The sequence below is a fragment of the Gobio gobio genome, assembly GCF_949357685.1.
Source record: "Gobio gobio genome assembly, chromosome: 18".
NCBI lineage: Eukaryota > Metazoa > Chordata > Actinopteri > Cypriniformes > Gobionidae > Gobio > Gobio gobio.
Genome location: NC_137111.1, coordinates 47,090,444 through 47,112,800, shown reverse-complemented (window position 1 = coordinate 47,112,800; position 22,357 = coordinate 47,090,444). Strand labels below are relative to the sequence as shown.

General features: G+C 37.9%; 1 protein-coding gene across 4 annotated transcripts in view; it reads left to right on the top strand.

The window, feature by feature from the left end:
- arid4b (AT-rich interaction domain 4B) overlaps positions 1-22,357 on the top strand; it is a 168,525-nt gene that overhangs the window by 18,498 nt on the left and 127,670 nt on the right. For all 4 annotated transcript variants that reach the window (XM_079843602.1, XM_079843604.1, XM_079843601.1 and 1 more), the window contains exon 2: positions 1,955-2,014. In XM_079843602.1, coding sequence (XP_079699728.1) covers positions 2,009-2,014 — 6 coding nt within the window. In that variant the 5' untranslated portion in view covers positions 1,955-2,008. The remainder of the gene's footprint in view (positions 1-1,954; positions 2,015-22,357) is intronic.

Genomic DNA, 22,357 nt, shown 5'->3' with positions numbered 1-22,357 from the left:
GAATAGGCTGTAAAAGAGCGTTGTGTTTCAGCGCGTTTGTTGAGGGAAGAGCGCGCCCACGGAGTTACACCTTCATGACGAGCACAGTCAAGTTCGCTTGTGCATTCACAGCCTTTTGTGCCATTGTAAGTTGTAATATTATTTATTATTATTCTGTGTATGTAATATCATATAGGATGCGTTTGGTTGAGTTAATAAACGATGCAGTAAAGCACTTCATTGTACCGGTCTTTAGCTTCAGCGCGCGCCCACGGAGTTACACCTTCATGACGAGCACAGTCAAGATCGCTTGTGCATTCACAGCCTTTTGTGCCATTGTAAGTTGTAATATTATATTTATTATTTTGTGTATATAATCCCATATAGGATGCGTTTGGTTGAGTTAATTAACGATGCAGTAAAGCACTTCATTGTACCGGCGCGCGCATTTCAAACAGAAATGCACAGCATTAATAACTACTGGGACTGTCCTATAGGCTACATAACACTGCAATGAGAATATTTCTGTTATAAAACGTAGTGAATTCTCTGGGTTTAGTTTTTTTTCAGCGCGCTGTTGTGGGAAGCGTCAACAACGCATTCTGACCAGCACAGTCAAGTTCGCTTGTGCATTCGCGTCATTTAAAGCATATGTAAGTCGTAATATTACGTTTTTGTAGTATAAACATCTGATTAAAGTCATATAGGATGTGTTTCGTTGAGTCAATAACCCGCAGTGCTTCACTGTACCGGTGATCATCTTCAGCTTCAGCACGCGCTCTCAAACAGGGGAAGAGCATCCACAGGAGTTATAACCCTTCACCTATGCGTGATTTTGTGCTAATATAAGTTGTAATATTATATTTATTTTGTATAAATATCTGATTGTTCTCATATATGATGCGTTTAGTTGTTAATTAAACTTCTAAGCGCTTCAGTTTATGGTTGTTCGTTCATTCTCTCCAGCTTCGGCGCGCTCTCAAACAGCAACATTATTCCTAATAAACTAGACTAATATTACAGATGTTTACTATTACTGTAATATTAAACATATTTTTTTTTTCAAAAACACAGAAGCATTATTTTTAATAATTAGCACTTTTATTGTTCTCGTATCATTTCCATCAACAATATGGTTTGATTAAAACCATTTCTTTATCGTATGTGCGGAGGTTTTCATGCACTTGCATTCTGATTCTTTATTATGCAGCCTAAGTAATGCTGTTCAATTACTTGTTTGCATTATTTAGATATATTATTTTTATTTTTTAGACAATATAATTTTTGGTAACATTTTAAAAATAAGGTCTCATTTTATTAATGCATTAACTATCATGAACAAACAGAGAGCAATAACCTTTGTTTCTTTTAGTAATAAAATGTTTGTGTTTTGTAACAGTCCATTCACAGTTCATACCTAATGTTAAAAGACACAACTTTGGGTCTGAATATGTTGAGATTAACATGAACTAAAATTAATAAATCCTGTTGAAGTATTGTTCATTCATTGTTGGTTAACTAATACTAACAAAAATTAAACCTTATTGTAAAGTGTTAAAAAAAGATTTTGGCCATATGAGTGTAAAATTAATTTGAAAAGGTAAGGAATCTCACACTGGTTCAAATAGGCTACTGTAGTGTATAGGTTTGATTTATGTTGAAGTGTTTGGGACATGGCTTAATGGTGAGCCTTTTGTTTTTGTAATCAGGCTCTCAGAGTTTATTAAAATTTGTATTTAGATTTATCGGCCAATATATCGGTTATCGGCTTTCAAATATTAAGAATTATCGGTTATCGGTATCGGCCAAAATGTTCATATCGGTGCATCCCTACTTTATTCACTTTAAACATTCGATGAAATTATTTTATTTCTCTTTTAATACAGGCGTCACTAACTGTCCTAACATCACGCCAAAGCTCTTCTGTTCTCATCATATCTCGTTCTCATTATAAATATGTTTCCATGTGTTTCAGCTGAAGACCTGAAAGTGAGTTCACTCAAGAGGATCACCGTCACCGTGGACGGAGATGAAGGTAATGGACCTGAACTTTACAGCCACCGTATGAAGATATAATGGTGGAGCTCGGATGAATTGAGGTTTCTATAGACATCGGTTTACACCACAGCACATAAAGCCATGGGTTTCCACTCGCTTTTGTCGTTTGGCTGCAGTTTGTACTGGGAGAGATTCTCATTTACCTGGACAGTTTTGTATTTGTAAGTGCATTAAGTCATTAGTATTCTCGGTTTGTTTTCCTGGAGGTGGAAGACTAATGCGTAAATGTGTGCTAAGTTTGACTTTTGATAAATGCTGCAAGCTTGAAATTGGATTTCATGGGGTTTATAAGATGCTCATTGCCTGTTTTTAAGGTTTAAGCATTAGTTTTAAAGTTGGTGATGTATTTTAAACCACATGGATCTGTGTCAGCTGTTCAAGAATCTTTCGCACTGAATCTATTTTAATGGTCAATTTTGCATAATAATTGAGCTCCGAAGCGCAAACATGTTCCCTCAAATGTGCTGCTCTCTGGTGTATTTAACTTTTTAAGTATTTAATTTAACTTGTGCTCGGTACAGAAAACACAAACACTTTGCTTCCTGATTTTCTCTTGGTCTATTTCTATCTATAAATTCATCATTGTAGGGAATTTAATACCAGTCGGCTCTTCAGTTGTTTTCAATGTAAAATATTTATGCTTTGCTTTTGTTTCCATGGTGACTAGCGACCAAATCGTTACCTGTACATTTAAAGTGAGGTCCTGTAAGTGCACTTAATGTACATCATATTGACTAAACTGGGTTTAATAACGGGGCAGTACGGGGAAGAGAATAGTCCAGTGGATGGCGAAATGAAAGCGTGCTTTGTCAAGGCAAAGACTGATCATCTTCTGAATTTAAGGGCCTGTTTACTAAGAGTTGGGAGTCTTTTGGAATCTCACAATTCGATTTAAATTGATTCTTGGGGTCATGATTAGATTAAAACCCGATTGTAGATTTCGAATCGAATTTCGATTGAATATATGCATGCTTTTGAGTGCCTGTGTGGAAAGATCGATGAACTGGGCAATGGATCCTTGACAGAAACGGCTGATCTAAAACAGTCCTATTGTCCTTAAAGGGTTAGTTCACCCAAAAATGAAAATTCTGTCATTAATTCCTCACCCTCATGTCGTTCGACACCCGTAAGACCTCCGTTCATATTCGGAACACAAATGAAGATATTTTAGTGTAAAGCTGATGCTGAGAAAGGCTTCAGACAGGCCTCCATTGGCATTCAGTACATTTACACTCACAAGATCCATAAAAGGCACTTAAAACGTCGTTACAAAGTCCATCTCACCACAGTGACTCTACAATAATTTTACGATGCGACGACAATAGTTTTTGTGCGCAAAAAAAAATCAAAATAACACCTTTATCCATCTTGTTACTGCCTTCCGTGTGTGCCTCCACGACGCATGCGCGAGAATATGACGTAGATCCGGCGTTCGGACACATGACCCAGAAGAGATTTGTTTACGAGCAGAGGAAGACGCGCCTGTCTAAGCTGTTGGATTCTACATTGATCGTGCTTTAGGTCTCGGCGTAGTTCTCAAAATGGGGCTTACGTGTGTATTTCATGGATTCCCGAACGCCGGCGCTGCGTCATATTCTCGCGCATGCGTCGTGGAGGCACACACGGTAGACAAGAACAAGTTGGATAAAGGTGTTATTTTGATTTTTAAAATAAACACGCATGCTTATGGATGTTTCAGCCTCAAATTATTTCAAAATGTAGGTTATACATATATCTGGCATAGACTACAGTCCCTGCTAAGTTTTTAGTTTAACTATAACTATAGAGGAGGATTAGTGTGCGTCGCACTCACAACAGACTCGCAACGGTGGCGTGGCATCACGATGGTGGCGCTCCATCGTGATGTCGGTCATCGGCACAACCCTACCAGACTGTAAACATGTGTTCTTCTGCTGTAAAGTTGGGCATTTTAACATGAGCTCAATGAGATTCTGGAGTCTGTCTCTAGTGGCCAGTCGATGAATTACAGTTTAAGTCACTTCCGTATTGACTTCAAGAGAAACTGCGGGAGGAGCCGCTTGGTGTGAGCTCGAAAAATCCTGCTCAATCTTTGCAATCCCGTGCCTAAACTCAGACCCCGCAACACCAACACTATTCAACCGGAGTGAATGAAACGAGAGAGGAGGTGTGTGTGTGTGTGTGTGTGAACCCGCTGTCGGAGAGAAGAGAGCGCAGCTGGTATTGGTGTATGGAGACTGCGGAAAATGAGTACTGGAACTGATTCAGATATTTCAGGTTTGATATCTTTCACAGCACTAAAGTGCATCATGCAGCACAGGTTAATACCAGCTGTAAACCGGCCTTAAGGCCCACTGGGCTTGCTTTACGCAGGGAACCGAGTTCACCAGCGCTGTGATAAAAATTCATGGCAATGACGTGGAGGTGCAGTGGCCACTGAGTCACGCTCCATTAGCAAACTCCAACACTTTCTGCCTCCACCCCTGTAACATATGGTCAGGACAGCATGAAGATTATCACGGAGATCCATCATGCACTAGTGGTCAAGTCAAGTGGCTGTGGTTGCTTGAGTGACCATAAGTGGGACAATGAGACTTACCCATCTGCTCACATTGACTAACCTGAGGCTCTTACTCACATTGTTCATCAAGCTGCTCGTTTGACTGTGAACTTTTACTGCTCTTTTAGGTTTAGTATTATTATATTCGTCAAGAGAAGGCCATCTAATTGTCATGCTTACATAGTTTCTCACACACTAGAGACCGATGCACACGTACATTAGCAGCATCGACTCTTGTGTTAAAGGGATAGTTCACCCAAAAATGAAAATTAGCCCATGATTTACTCACCCTCAAGTCATCCTAGGTCAGGGGTGTCCAAACTTTTTTAAAAGGGGGCCAGATTCGATGTTGTGGACACACCCAGGGGCCGGTTCTTTTTCATATATATATATATGAACATAAACTAACATGTTTTGTTTCTTGGAAACATGACAGATTTGACAAAAGCTTGAACTTGAACAGTAGAGTAGCTTGAGATAGGACCCAGATGTAAATGTATAGATATTTAACAATATCTGTAAAACTTTCATCAACCAAAAAGTTTTAATGGGTGAAATTTAAATATTATTAGTGAGTTAGAACTCTATTCTTATTTAAATTAACGAGTACTCTATTTAGATCACCACAGGTAAAACCACACTGCCAAAAACCAAAACCACAGATATTTTCCAGTCCAAATATCTTAAGAATTCATTTACTAAGGAAAATTACATAATTTTTCTTGATTTCTGGGTAAAAAAATCTAAATGAATAGAGTTTTTGCTTAAAATAAGCTACATTATCTGCCAATGGGGTAAGAAAAATAATATTGTTTCTGTTTACGACATTATTTATTTTTATTAACAATATTATTTTTATTACCCCATTGGCAGATATATTTGCTTGTTTTAAGCAAAAACTCACTTCAATTTCATTTTTTTTCTTCCAGAAAACAAGAATAAATATCTTATGTCATTTAACAATAAATGCATCTTTATTTAAAAAAAAAAAAAGATATATATATACATTTAGACTAGAAACAAGCCAAAAAACTAAATAAGAGAATTTTTGCAGTGCACACATGGCACAAGTTTATGACAAAAATAGTCTATAATTGGGCCTTTATTACTCATTTAATACATGTCTACATTACAAATGAAATAAAATGAGATATTAACCTACATTTCTGACAAATTGCCACGGTTACAGGTGTTACCACAGTAAATCCATGATAAATGTTGGTGAATTGTTGTTTGAAAATTATTTTAACTGGATCGGCTCAGTGTTTCTCCTGATTTGCACGTTAGTGTTGTTGATTAAGTCAGCGCTGTTTAACTGCTTTAAACTAAATTAAATCAGAGAGATTTGCAGCTTTTACCGGAAACCTCTGTGCCGAACTCAAACGCTTCTCACAGGCTTTTAAGCAGCGCTGTTTCGTTCTGCTTTTGGCGCTGTTTCCCTGGCCTAAAACCTTGTACTGCCACCTTGCTTTGACATGGTGAAAATGCACGATTTGTAAATTATGTCTGGCGGGCCACAAATAATATATTTTAATAGACACACTGCGGGCCGTTTGAAATTCATCCCCGGGCCGGACTTTGGACACCCCTGTCCTAGGTGAATGACATTCTTCTTTCAGACGAATACAATCTGAGTTATATTACAAAAGTCCAGGCTAATCCAAGATTTATAATAGCAGTAATGGTTGTCCACGCGGCTCCGGGGTGTTAATTAAGGCCTTCTGAAGCGCGTTTGTGTAAGAAAAATATCCTTATTTAAACTTTCGGACGACAGCCTTCCGTGGAAAAGTGTTGAATGTTGAAAGTGAAACTCAAGATGCGTACGTGATGTCATGACGAGCGCACCGTGACTTCAAAACCGAGTTACGTACCGAACCGTCAGTGGCAGAGCGGGAGCTTTCACACTGCCAGTCAGTGTTGCCAAGTCCCGGTTTTTTCCGCGGAATTGGGCTACTTCTACACTGTTGCCGCGGGCTGTGTCTCATGTCCGCGGGTTGAAGCGATCCCAACTATGTGATATTTAGCCCCGGGAATTAGAATTTTAGCCGGCAGCCCTGCAAAAAAACCCCACACATATTTAACCCCCCGAACGCGATGTTTACCAGAGAACCTCCCCGAAACGCGATTGGGCTTGTTTTGGGCTAGTTTTGAGTAACGAATGGATGGGTTTTGTTGTGTAAACCTGGCAACCCTGCTGCCAGTGTTCTCTCGCGCAGCTGAACCGTGGCGCGTGTATTGCAACAGACGGTCACATTTTCCGGGGTTCTTCTCCGACCCCAGTACGTCTCGTGCCTTTTTTTATTATGGGCTGCATATATCTCCTGTTAATGCGACCTGGTTCCGCTCTGTCCCAAACACATATGCATAATAACATGCTGTATGTAGGTAGTTTGCATGATTAAAGTAACATTAAAGTTAAGATATGCCTCTAGCTTTAATCATTTAAATGTGTCTTTGAAGTTTGGGCAAAAACTTCTGGCAGCTTTAGTCGTTGTTTATGCACATGTATATCTTCAAAATAGACGACTAGTTATACTATATTTAAACTATGCTGAAAGCTCCTGTATGTGAACCTTTTGCAGATAAATACAAGTGCATTTTCGTTTACTATTGACACAAATCAATAAGTAAATCATACTCAACTATTATAGTAAACACCATTTCCTAATTAGGCCTACTCTGTATACATTTTATGATGAATAGTATCATTATATATATTATGTTTAAAAAGCTTCTTGTGTTCATATATTTCATTATAAAATGGCATACTATGTACACTACCCTTCCTGAAATACAATTAATATTGTCATCATTCATTGATTTCATGTTAAAATAATATACAAATTCACTACCCTCTTTGAAATACAATAATCAGTAAAAAAGAATCATAAGATTAATCTGGAGAAATAATCGTTAGATTAGTCGATAATCGGAAAAATAATCGTTAGATTAGTCGACTAATCGGAAAAATAATCGTTAGATTAGTCGACAGAAAAAGTAATCGTTAGTTGCAGCTGTAATATATATATACTATTAGTATACGTTTTGAAAAGAAGCCATTTTCGGCTTCAGTTTCGGTTTTCGGCTAAAATTTTCGGTTTCGGCCCAGAATTTTAATTTCGGTGCATCACTAATAATAAACTAGATTGAAAAACACTGTTTGCACAATTAGCAGTTGATCCAAATTAGTCTTCATTCAAATATAATATATTCAGATGAATTCACAGATTCAACGCCTTTAGTTTTCAGTCCGACTGTTGCATCGCTGGAGTCCTGAGAGTTTCACAGCTGGCAGTTTAATCAGTGTTTATATCCAGAATGCATCAGATATTTCCTGATGGACTGGGCGTTTCACTGGCTAGTTAATAGCAGTAGGACATTAGCGGGCAGCAAAACTCAATGAGATCTCTGGCCAGTCTTGGCATGTAATTATATCACATGACATCTCGTCCTCAGTCATTTGAACGCTGTGTGTGCTAATTTTGAGCTGGTCATAACAGACGCTTCCTCTCTGATATGATAACACTAAAGAAATGGCAGACCGGACCGGTGTTTATCTCACTTGCGCACTCCGTCGAGTGTGTTAACATCCGTCTGGATGCGTTGACTTCCCCGTTTCATTTCACCTTGTGGCAAGAAATGCTGACGTCGTAGTTCCCTCAGCGGCGTGGAGAAATCATGACTGCAAATGGTGTATTAATCGGGCTTTGGCTCTCAGGTATGCAAATGTAAATAACACATCTCAGGACTAGAAAAGCCGTTCTTTGTGTGTGTGTGTGTGAAGCAGAATGAAGAGGTTAGGCTGAAATGCAGTTCCTGAAAACAATTGGATTGTAATTTTTTGATAACACTTTATTTTATATATGAAAAATGTGTCCTTGTTACATATGTTACATGCACTTATCATGGCAATAACAGTAAATTATGCATAATTATATGCAACTTAATCTCAACCGAAACCTTAATCCTACCCTTACCCTAGAGTCAGTACATGTTGTTTAATAATAATTCTCAGTATTTAAATATATAATTACACTGTAACAATGACCCAATAGTCTAACCATTTTTTACGTGCTAACCATTGGCCAATTTATCGTCCAGCAAAATTTGTTATCGTGACAGGCCTAATATCAACATTGTTTTTAGGACATCATCGGGCAAGATGTGAAATAAAGTTATTATTAGAATAAATACCGTGTATCGGCATTCAACCAAAAAATACAGAAATATTATTATTTTTTGGCCATATCGTTCAGCCCTACTTTAAACTTTTAATAAATTGTTCAATTTAAAGTTTTTTTTATAAAAAATGTTCAATAAAAGCCATTCTTTAAAGGGTAACTTCAGTGATTTAGCATTAGGCTTTGTATCAGTAGAAACCCGGTAGTATATTCAAATGATGGTACTTTCCCCCCTCATATCCCCCTGAGACGAGAGAATTATGCATTTTATTTCTGGAAAAAATCCTCCGATGACGCAAATAAAAACCCAAACGATACTCAACCCTAGACCTGAACGGCACATGATGCTATACGTGTTTAAACTAAACTCATTTAAGCCTCAAAAACATTCAACAGCGAGACGCGAAAGAGAACTCGTGCGCACACTGAGAGTCGATGTGTGTGTGTGTGTGTGTGTGTGTGTGTGTGTGTGTGTGTGTGTGTGTGTGTGTGTGTGTGTGTGTGTGTGTGTACTCATCTGAAGCACGTGGTGTGTCGCAGATAGCACGCAAATATTGTGTTCTCTTTCATCTCTAGGTTATGTCTTAACACGTAAACAGTCAAAACAAATGTGTGTTGATGTGTAACAGTATGGACAGGATCTGTGCATTATTTCTTAAAGCGACAGGAGCCTTTTCCTGCTGTCTGTGTTTATCAAACAACAAATGACACAGAAATCACTCACTGTTATCACTGTAACTTCAATAATGATTCATCTTTATTTAATTTATACAGTCAATATTATTAAATGCAATGTTATTTTATAATTGATTGCTTTATTCAGTTTCTGTGCCTGAAAACCCTGAAAAGCAGTTTATTTTAAATGCATCTTTGCTCTATTGTGTGCATTTGTGCTGTTGCTTGTAGTTTGATTATTTGTCCTTATTTAGTTTATTTTTATTTGACAAATGTCCTGATTACCCTGAACATTGCACATAACAAACCGTGACCCTAAAACCGTGATACAAACCGAAACGTGAACCGTTCCACCCCTAGTAAATAAATAATAAATTAAAAGCAGCGGTATTCTAGAAATGTCTCAATTGTTCCTTCAAACCTCCTAAAATAAATAATTCTTGTCCTATTTAATGGTATTTGTCCTCGAGGTGAAGACTAAACATCTTCTAGTGCATGTTAAGACATGGTAGTTCACCAGTTTAAAGGATTGAACGCCACAACAAAAAGAGGCTTAAAGCTGGGATATTTTCTACTGTTTGGTCTCAGAGAAGCTTAATTCTTCCTTATATTAATCCTCGATGTCCTTGTGCTTGGCGAATAAGCCTAGTCATGGTTCTTGTGTTGAATGTGTGTCCATAAATGCGTCTGAAATGCATTGATGAGGTTTGTCGTCGGCTCTATCCATCAGATTGACCCATTTTGAGGAGTGTGATTTAGGGTTGGTGGAGAGATGGACATCTCTTGGCTGTTTCTATTAATAAAGTATGACCCAGAAGACTGGCAGCGATGCCCTCTTCATAACCCTGCTCTGCTTTCACATCTGACACGCGTCTCAAATCAAGAGCTTTCAAACCACGCCAAAACCACTTTCACTGACCAAAGGATATATATTTTCCATCAATATTGTGCTCTGAGAAGAAGGAGGAGTAAAGGAGTTTATTGAGATCTTTCATAGCAGTGTTTTATATAGTACACTGCTGTGATTATGGGATGCTGTTGTTAGACACTCATCCCAGTTAAAGCCCCATTTCCCCAGATAACAATTGTAATTGCAATTTTCAAGTGTGATTTTTATTTATTAATTTTTTTGATGGATTTTTACTTTAGTATTATAGTAGGGGTGTAACGAGACATATCGAGATATCACTATTATAAAAATACAACGATATGTTTTTGATGTAAACAATATGATTCACGACAGAGAGTTTATTTTTTTCCAAGGCTCAGCTTACTGTGTTTATAAGGTATAATTCCCCCAAAAATCTCAATATGGCTGTAATTGTTGTTAACATTTTTATTATTGTTAATAATAATTAAAAAAATACAAATTACTATTGTAATATTTCACTGTAAAATAAGAAAAGTAAGATTTTTTTTATTTTTTTATTACAGTACTAAAATGTACAGCTTCAAAATGTTCAAACATTAACCCATCAAAGTTTTATTTTGATGGTAACGTGCAGGGATCCCTTTAAAACTGCTTTTTTGTTGACAAATATATGAATATGATTGATCAATGAGTGTTGAGTTGATTGAGTGATAGTGCATGAGCAACTGAATTAGAGCAAAATATTGAAATATTCAAGAATGCTTTGGAATATAGACCTCAGTCTTGTTTTAAAGAAGACACTGCAGATTATTGCTGATGTGAAAGCATTATTCAAATATGAAAGTATGAAAAAGTTATGGAAGTTTACATTTACTGTAAATGAAAAATACTATTTATTTTATATAAAATATATATTTTACAAAAAACATTTTACTGTAAAATTACTATAAAATCAAAGCCATATGTCTAATCATGTTGTGTTCTAAATTTGAAGTTGATATCACAAAAATTGAAGTTCCCATGAGATTTTGCTTAGGCGTAATACCAAAAATAGCCACCGGGAGTCATCCACATTCCATTGATTGTTTTTGTTTAATGCATTTTCCTGTAAATTTCTGTCCAGATTTCACTTTCATCACAAACGGTCACCAAATATGGAACCTTGAGACTCAGACCTTTCCGACGATATGTGTTTTGACAAAAAGATTAAAAATGTTTGATTATAAAGTAGTTAAAATGAATGCTATGAAACATGACTCCGCCCACTAGGGGAGGATCCCGCAAGAAGAATTTAAAGTACCGTTTCCATGGTAACAACGTCCGATTTCAAAGCGGCTTTCACAGGATACATTTTGAGTTCGTAAGCTTTCGAATGATACCTAATTTATAATAATTACTAAAATATGTTATACGAAAAAAAGGCGATTAAAAAAAAAGAGCGTCAGCAGGGACGGTGACAGTTAAGAGGTTAAATATGGATATTTTTCTTACACAAACGCATCGATTTGCTTCATAAGGCCTTTATTAACACCCCTGATCTGCGTGGAGCACGTTATTTGACGGACAGATGTGTTTTCTTATGGACTTCAAAAACAGAGCAACTATTACTGCTATTATAAAGCTTGGATTAGCCTGGACTTTTGTAATATAACTCAGATATTTGTCTGAAAGAAAAATATCATAAACACCTCGGATGACTTGAGGGTGAGTAAATCATGGGCTAATTTTCATTTTTGGGTGAACTATCCCTTTAAGTTGTCAGTGTTTTGTCAATTGTCAAATCTGACCGCTTCCTTTTTATGTACGAACTCCTCATCGGAGGCTGTCTTGCTGCTCTTACTCTCAGACTGGTGTTGCTGGGGAGTGAATGTGCCATCGGTCATCGCGCCGCTATATCATAGATATCGCGATATGACACTTTCAGTGTATCCCGGTGTTATCGTGGACGGTGTGATATGGCTAGGGTTGGGTACCGAAACCCCTTTTATAACCGGTATGTACCGGACCGAATCCGAACGCAGATTTCGGTTCCTCATTTCGGTACCAAAATTCAAACGTGCTTTCGCGCTTTGGCTGAGCCAGAGTAGGCATGTGCCGGTATCAAATTTTCATGTTGCGATTAATTGCTGAAGCTTTTATCACGGTATACGGTATTATCACGATATTGAAATAAGTTGCATAAAAAGTGTTGTCATACTATAACAGGTTAAACCACTTTCTTATAACAAAAGAACCAAACATTTAAATACAATAAAGCAATACACAAAAATGTATAAAGTAAAGAAATATTTAAAACAGATTAAAGTGCAAAAGAATTATAAAGAACAATAGGTATGCTGAAATGTACATTTAACATAGATTAATACATGCTTTAGAAGTATTTTTCATTGTCAGTTTGTTAATGAAGGAACTAATGTTAAATACTGGAGCCTTGTAAAGTGTGTGATTGAACAACAGTCAGAACATATTCAAACAATATCTAGGGCATGTAATTTAGTCCAGATTAAAATATAAAATGCAAGTTTGAAAATGAATAGCCTTAAGTCTTTAAGTATTATGTATTAGGTTATATGATTACTGGGGAAACGGCTGCATTTCTGCTGTTCCGTCAGCGCCCTCTGCTGTCGAAGAATGAATGTGCACTTCAGCGCGTCTCCTCATTCCGCCATGTGCTCGCTCATGAACGGTCTATTTATATCATTGCGCGTTCCTCTTTGACGTGTTGTTCATTTTAAACGGTTGATGGTAAAGTATTCTTAAAATTCATTCTAAAAATCTGAATAATTCGTAATAAATAATTATTCACGGTATTTTGAAGTGCCCACGATAACAATATTGTGCATGTTCATTATTGCGGTATATCGTATTACCGTTTACCGGCACATGTCTAAGCCAGAGACAGACGCTCAGCGCTGGTCACATCACAACTCATGACAACTATTCAGTGTTTTCAACCACATCATGTTTATTTCAGGTTTCAGACATTTAAATGCTCATAAGTACTAGCAAAAAACACACACTGATGTGTATGAAAACGGCAATGACAATCCTTTCAGACGGTTATAATTTGACTAACGTTACGTGTTTTATTCACACCAGATACATGCACATTATATAGTAACTATAGCGTTTACTCTATTCTTCTTCCAGTTCACTGGTCACTTTCATGTATTTCATGAGACGAGAATTAACTCAAGTGTTGTAAATCCGACAGATCCGATTCTGAGGCATAAACTAACATGGCGCCGCCCATTGCGCTTTATAGATCAACTAACACACATTCACTCACACATTTGAACATCAGATAGTTCGTGACACAGTTAAGAAGTTTGTGAATATTTTGAATAAAAAGAAAAAACGAAATAAACCCGATACAGCTGAGCTGTCAGCGCTATTGCGGCTGCTGTGTGTCATGTGAGAAACATGACGCGTCGCCATGGAAACATTAAGGCGATGCGTTCTAAAATATTTAGCCAGAGAATATGATCATATTTCAAAATAAAGCTGAAGCTGGTTAGTAGCAGAGCAAGAATACAGACGACTGCTGTTATAACTGTAACTGTTATTTAGAGTTATATTAGGCTTGTTGTAGTTGGGTTAGGTGGCTTAGGTTTTACTGTGAATTTTTAAATAAGTCAATAATAATTTGTAAATAAGTAAATTGTGTTTTGTTTTTATTTATATTCATACATTTAAGTATACATTAAACTTTTAATAAATGGTTCAATTTAAATAAAAAAAAAATTCAATAAAAAGCCATTTAATGTCATCCACCTCGTTTTGTGGCCTTTTTTTTAAAGTATCGGTTCAGGCACCGTTTAGGCACCGGTACCGTTTTAAAAATATCGGTTTGGCACCGGAATCGAAAAAAACCCAAACGATACCCAACCCTAGATATGGCACACCCCTAATAACGGATGAGAAAAGGGTAGTTTTGTCCAGATGTTTTAAATATCCGCTGTGTTTTTGCCTCCAGCACTGTTAACACACACTGGTGTCGTGCTGATGGTAATTTGGTCCTCTGGGAGATGAGGTCGTGATTCATGGAAACTGAACAGATTTTGATATGTTTGGCTATGATGGTGGGAGGCATATTTGACAGATTTTGCGGTTCAAAGGAAGCTGTCTGGCCTTGAGTGCTTGTTAATCGCCATGTTTGATGTGGAAGCCAGAGGCAGACTTAACCCAACTCAACTGTGGATTATTGAACAGCCCAACACCGCTCCGGCATGGCCATGACAAAGAGTTTGTTCTGTTCTTTTCATGAATGACTGCAGAAAAGGACATTCAAGATCCAGAACTTTACACAAAAAAAAGCAGAGGTGGACAAAGTACACAACTCCATTACTCGAGTAAAAGTACCACTTGTCAAATATTACTCTGTTACAAGTGAAAGTTGTTTAAAACAATTTTTACTTATGTAAAAGTACAGAAGTACTTGCTTTTAAAAGTATCAAAAGTAAATTTCCTTTTTTATGTCAATGCATTATTTCATTATTGTTGCATTGTTGTATAAATGCACGCTATGCCATCATGGTCCAACATGCTAGCATACGACCACCTTGAACTAATTTAAATACTTAAAAGTTACAAAGCTTTTTACAAAGCTGCTGTCACTTTAAGGCTGAATGCACAAATCCTACACACTGATTTTTTTTTCGCACAAAAACTATTGTCGTTGCATCGTAAAATTATTGTAGAGTCACTGTGGTGAGATGGACTTTGTAACAACGTTTTAAGTGCCTTTTATGGGTCTTGTGAGTGTAAATGTACTGAATGCCAATGGAGGCCTAACTGAAGCCTTTCTCAGCATCAGCTTTACACTAAAATATCTTCATTTGTGTCTGAAGATGAACGGAGGTCTGACGGGTGTCTAACGACATGAGGGTGAGTAATTAATGACAGAATTTTCATTTTTGGGTGAACTAACCCTTTAATGGTAATGCCACGGAGAGAGGGCTAGAGAGAGAGAGTTTGTGAATGAGACGTTAAGGTGCACTTATGCTTCAGCTCTTACGATGATTTTTTGAGTGAAAAACAATGTAATAAACCATCAGTAAAGTTTGGCCATCATTCGGACGGGATATACGCTACATTCTGTGTCCAAAAACATCTCGGGATAAGGTTTTCACTCTGACAGCTGTACATTGTAAGATATAGCAACTCCGTTTGTTTGTCCGAGTTAGCAACAGTAACTAAGGGGGGCGGGGCTTACCGATAGGTCATTTGTCCAGTGCATTATGATGTTGGTGTGTTTTATTTTAGTAGTATCTCTTCACTCTCTCTGACGTTCACAATGTCCGAGGAAAGAGCAGTTTAATGCGCTCGCAGCTCCTCTGGCCAACACGTGTGTTTAATCACAAGAATTTTCCACCCCAGCAGAGGTAGCTGAATCGAAACGCTGTAAAACAGCCAATGAGAGGAGCTGCTTTCCCCCTTGCATAAAGTCGCCAATATTGCAAAAGCTTTCCTGGTTATATAACCTTCACTTCAGTGGGGTTTGTAATAATGTTGGCAAAGCAGTGCAGGGTTTTGAAGTCATCATTATTACCCTGCCGGCCAAAACTTCCTACAGCCCGATGCAAATCACTCCGCCGGGGACTCGCAGAGGCTCTCCTGCCTTAGAGACGAGTCTGGCTGCACTTTCCAGAAAATACATGAGTGCCGTTCTTTGTTAGCTATTGTAGAGTAATGGATGCTCGCTCAGCAAAGGCGTGACTCCTGAAAGTATGACGGCGCTGATGTTGTTGTTCAGAGCTAAAATTGCAGCTCTGGAACATTCAAAACCCTTTTTTAAGGCAAGTCACCGCAAGCCAATCGGGTAAAACATGTAACTAATGGACACTTCCTCTGTTGATTAATCACAGTACATTAAGACAAGACACGTTTTCTGAAATGTTCTGTTTGAATATGCAAATGAGGCATTGACTAATTAAATATGCACTGATTTGCATGCATTCCCAGACAGAAATTGGATTGAGCCAGATTCAAAAATCTTTCATTTAGAGTATCTTTTTAAGTATTGGGAGCTCGTTGTGACACTCTATTAATCGTGAAATACTGATAATAGACACAAATCATCATGTTTTAGAAGTTAAATGTCATTTAAATGATGTTTGAACAGAATATAAATGGGTATGAAACTTTGAAGCTGTAACGCTGCTGAGATTTCTGACTCTAAACTGCATTGAAATTTAAATCTACATTGATAATGTGCACTAAAATAATCACTTAAAATGTGTTTTTTGGGTCTTTTAGTCTGAAATAAGTCATGCTATGGAAGCAAAATAGACCAATTGACCACAGTGGGTTTGCCTGTGATATCTTGCATCATTGTTTTTGTTATTCTGAGAGTTAATGATTTGAACAAAAGACCAAATCCTAAGTGTCTTGTGTTGTTTGTGCCATGGGCATGAATTCTACTTCAAATCATACAGTATATTGTGTAGTGTATTGGAGGCAGGGCCGGGTCTATGCATGGGCAGGCCTTGCCAAAACGTCTGCCTTGCCCACCCAATCAGAATTGAGGCACAGATAGTGTTAATCTTTTTTCTTTTTACAATTTGTACATTGATCGAAAACAATCTGTGGTGAGAAGTTTGATGAGAGGCTGTAGAAGGCCCTAACCAATCAAAAAATAACACCAGAAAATTGCATTAATGAATATGTATCTTCATATTTACTTGACTGACAGATGCACTATATCGCCAAAAGTTTTGGGACGCCTGCCTTTATATGCACATGAACCTCTCATTCTTAATCCGTAGGGTTTAATATGGAGTCGCCATCCTTTGCAGCTCTAACAGCTTCAGCTCTTCTGGGAAGGCTTTCCTCAAGGTTTAGGAGTGTGTTTATGGGGATTCCTCTAGAAGCGCATTTGTGAGGTCAGGCACTGATGTTGGACGAGAAGGTCTGGCTCTCAGTCTCCGCTCTAATTCATGAGGTCAGGACTCAAGTTCCTCCACACCAAACTCGCTCCTCATGTCTTTATGGAGACGCTTTGGTCACTGGTCAGTCATGCTGGGACAGGAAGGGGCCGTCCCCAAACTGTTCCCACAAAGTTTGGAGCATGAAATTGTCCAAAATGTTTTGGTGAAGCATTAAGAGTTCATTTCACTGGAACTAACCCCTGAAAAACAACCTCACCCCATAATCCCACCTCCACTAAACTTTACACTTGGCCCAATGTGGTCAGGCAAGTCCCGTTCTCCTGGCGACCGCCAAACCCAGACTCGTCCATGGGATTGCCAGAGAGAAGCGTGATTGGTCACTCAGAGAACACGTCTCCACTGCTCTAGAGTCCAGTGGCGGCGCGCTTTACCCCACTGCATCCCACGCTTTGCATAGCACTTGGTGATGTAAGGCTTGGATGAGCTGCTTGGCCATGGAAACCCAGTCCCTGAAGCTCCACACACTGATCTTGAGCTCATCTGAAGGCCTCTGGAGTCTGGAGTCTGGAGCTCTTGACTCTGCAGAAAGTTGCCGACTTCTGTGACCCTCAGCATGCGCTGACCCCGCTCTGTGATTTCACTTCATGGATGAGTTGCTTCCACTTTGTTATAACACCACTAACAGTAGAGCGTGGAATATTTAGTATAATATTTGGACTTATTGCACAGGTGTCCACCGATCACGGCCCCACGCTTGAGTTCTCTGAGCTCCTGAGAGCGGCCCATTCTCTCACTGATGTGTGTAGAAGCGAACACACACACACACACACACACACACACACACACACACACACACACACACACACACACACACACACACACACACACACACACACACACACACACACACACACACACACACACACACACACACACACACACACTCCTGAGAGCGGCCCATTCTCTCACTGATGTGTGTAGAAGCGAACACACACACACACACACACACACACACACACACACACACACACACACACACTCCTGAGAGCGGCCCATTCTCTCACTAATGTGTGTAGAAGCGTCTGATTTATACACCTGTGGCCATGAAGGGATTGAACACCTGAACTCAATGATTTGGTGAAAGAGCAGGTATGACAGATAATCTACTGCCCACTAACAGGGTTTTAAACTCCAAACATCTTAAAGTTTTCAAACATCTTAAAATGCACATATATAAATCCCTCAAATTTGTGACCTCACCTCACAGGTATTAAAACTCCTTAAGGCAGTTTTATATGCTCAAGAAGTTGTTGCTGTTTCTGGAAACCTGTTTGCTTTGACCTCATATCTGGAGTTAATGCATTTATGCTGTTAATGTGTTGCAGCCTGGAATATTAATATATAGGCCTACTTCATATTAAAATGGAATATTTAGACATAGACTCATTGTATCTCTGTGCCTTGAAGATTTTGTTTTTTTAAAATACTAATTATTTCCGTGGTAGAAAGCGTTCTGGCACCAAGATCGGCTATGGGGGCCATTGGGTTTGCTATAGCCCCAGGGCCAGAGATGTATAGTAACGAAGTAGAACTACTTCACTACTGTACTTAAGTACTAAAAGGCAGTATCTGTACTTTACTAGAGTATTATTTTTTTCTCCTACTTCCACTTTTACTTCAGTACATATTTTCGATGAGTTTAATACTTTTAATACTTTTATACTTTTTTTATGTGCTGCATCGTTACTCGTTACAATTATAAAAATGTTACGAATCATTCCATTCCAAACCCACATTACCGCTTATGAGAGAGAGAGAGAGCGCGCGCGAGAGTGCGAGAGAGAGAGAGAGAGAGAGAGAGAGACAGAGAGCGCGCGAGAGAGAGAGAGAGAGAGAGCCCCGCGAGCGCGCATTCACTGTCTTTAAAACAACACGAGCGTCTTGCGCTCAAATTGCTCTCTATTTGTTTACATAGTTAATGTGCACTGTGAAGTAACATATACAAACAATGAACAGCTGTATTTTTATTAACTAAGATTAACAAAGATTAATAAATACAGTAACAAATGTATGATCATGGTTAGTTCATGTTAGTTATTAGTCTAATACATTAACTAATGTAATGTTAACAAATCAAACCATATCGTAAAGTATTACAAACAAATCATTTACTCAGAACACCTCTTGAAATGAGATTATAAGTGTGCTTACCCCATTTTATTTTTAGTAAGAGTGGTTATAGTACGATTTAATCTTAATGAACTACAGTATTTTCAGGTTATTTATATGGCAATATGTAGAAAAATTACCTACCAACATTGTGATTGTCCTTTAGCTTAATCATTTGAAATAATAAAAACAATATGATGTTCAAACTTTTGACTACTTTCTTTAATAACTACATAACACAATACTTGTACTTTTACTTTCAGTACTTGAGTAGTACATTTTAAAATAAACTACTTGCAATACTTAAGTACAAAAAATGTTGAATACTTTAGTACTTCTACTTAAGTGTGGTGCTTAAAGAGCACTTCAACTTCTACTCAAGTCACTTTTTTGATAAGGAACTTGTACTTTTACTCAAGTATGTGTCTCTAGTACTTTATACATCTCTGCCCAGGGCCCAACATGTTCTTAATCCAGGCCTGTATGGGCCATGAAAGTTTTGTGAATATGATCAAAAACACTTGCGCTGGCAACTTTTTTTAAAACAACACTGGGCCGGGAAAGAGTTAACCCATCAGACTTTTTGAATGGCAGATGCTCAAAGAGGTGAATAAAGCCCATAGACGTAATTTAAAGAAGTGATGCTGAATCTCTGGGTATATCAGTCTGTCCTAATCTGGTTTTCCTTTTGAGAGGTCAGTTTATTTGAAGGTTCAGAGAAGCTGTTTCACGTCACAGTGCCGTTCTTTCTTTTGTATTCCCGTTTCATCAGAATTGAATTGAAGGAAATGGGTCGGCAACTCTTTGTTATATTTTTTTGATGGGTTATGGCAAGAAATGACAGTCAAATCTTGCCAAAGCACTCAAAAACACCAAGGCATTGAGGAGAATAAGTCGAGTTGGGATAAGAGAAGGGTTTTTTGAGGTTGTGTGTCGTCTTACATTTTGTTCCAGGCCAATCCAACCCTGTTGTGCCAGAACACAATAGATCCATCACTTTTTTTGGGCCACTCTCGTCTTGAAGATCTTGCCAAACCCAAACTTTTCCTCATGTTTTAATATCAAGCCAGTGTGAAAATGCAAGGGAGGGATTGGGGAAACCACAGCCGAACGGATTCCAGCACGGCCTCGTATTGCCAAGGGATGGTCATGTAAACATTATGCGGCTCTGCGAACTAATGAGGTGTTTATGTTGGACTGAAGTGCCTGCGACTCCCTCCTCCGCTGACTTGATCTGCCAGTATTGACTAATTGCCATGAATAAAGCCACATTTCTCACCTAAAGAGCTTCTACCATGACGCTCATCACGTCACGATGAACGCAATCCTTCAAAAGCTACTGTATTCATGCATCTCCATTAAAAAGTAAGCTAATATTATCAAACAAATAGTTCTGCCCCTGATTGGGACATTAGTTCTGAAATCGCTGATAAATGCATCGCCGCGAGGGCACATCAATTCTCTGTTAATGTGGCAAGTTGTAAACAACTAAACGCCGCTTCACATTTTGCCTAACAGAAGTTCTTCCTCATTTTGTTTGGGAGGCGTCTCAATCTGTGTTTTTCGATGACTGTGAAGGGGTTCTGTTTCACAGCCAGACGTGTTGGTGTGGTAGGAAATGACCTAATGCATGTATTCATGCGGTTATTTTAGTTTTCAGCAGTTTTCTTTGTAGGAGAGGCATTAATATTAGGGCTGTCAAAAGATTAATCACGATTAATCGCATCCAAAATAAAAGTTTGTGTTTACATAATATATGTGTGTGTGTACTCTGTTAATTATTATTTATATATAAATACACACACATTCATGTATATATTTAAGAAGAAAATATTATTTTTATATATAAAACATTTATATTTATATATATTATAGATTATATAAATGTATATACATGCAAATATTTCTTAAATATATACATGAATGTGTTGTGTATTTATATATAAATAATATTTAACGGAGTACACACACATATATATTATGTAAACACAAACTTTTATTTTGGATGCGATTAATCGCGATTAATCTTTTGACAGCCCTAGTTAATATGCAATATAGTTTGAATGGGATATCCATCTTTTGCTTCTACCAATTGGCTTGATATGATACAAAATGATTGATATGTTTGTTTATGGAGAATTTCAGGGCTCCACACATTTTGCGACCTTTTTTCCTGCTGGTGACTAAATTTAGTTAGATGTTGCACTGGTGCCGCCTAGGGTTGGGTACCGAACTCGGTACTTTTAAGGGCACCGACCGAATTACATTGGTTCTACCGAGTACCGATTCACATTAAATCAATCGGTAACAAATTTCAGTACCTGAGAACGCATCTGGTGATATAGACTAGTGTCTGTGAATATTAAACCACAAAAAGACTTTAAATACGAATCATGTGTGTCTCTGTGCGAATGAATGCTGTAGACGCACGGTTTACCTCACACACACACACACACACACACAAACACTCACACACTCAGAATCTTGCGTGTCGTGTGTTTCCATCTCTGCCGTCTCATATGAGGACATGAACGCACAAACGTCATCTCCAGAGTCACTTTATGAGCGTTTTACCGTTTCATTTGAGAAAAAACGTCATGTCATAAACACACAGAAACTCTGGATTACACATAAAACAAGTAAAGAGTGTTTATTTTTGTTCAGTATTATACTATAGAAGAACAATAGTACATTTAATAAGAGTGGAATATTACTATGTTCCTTATAAAAACATTACTGTTGTTAATAAAAGTTCATTTTTTTCTGCATAACAATTCAAGCTGTTAAATTACCAAAAACAAACATGTACTATTATTAGTAACTGCACTTATTAACCCTTTAAGACCTAAGGGTATTTTTACAATTAATTTTCCGCCTGTTGTTATTTACTAAAAAAGCTTGTAAAACATCAACCCTGTTGTGCACAGACAATTGACACACCTCTTTTTTTTCAAGACAAGTTGCTCTGTCAGTATATTTGTGTTGCATTGATGTC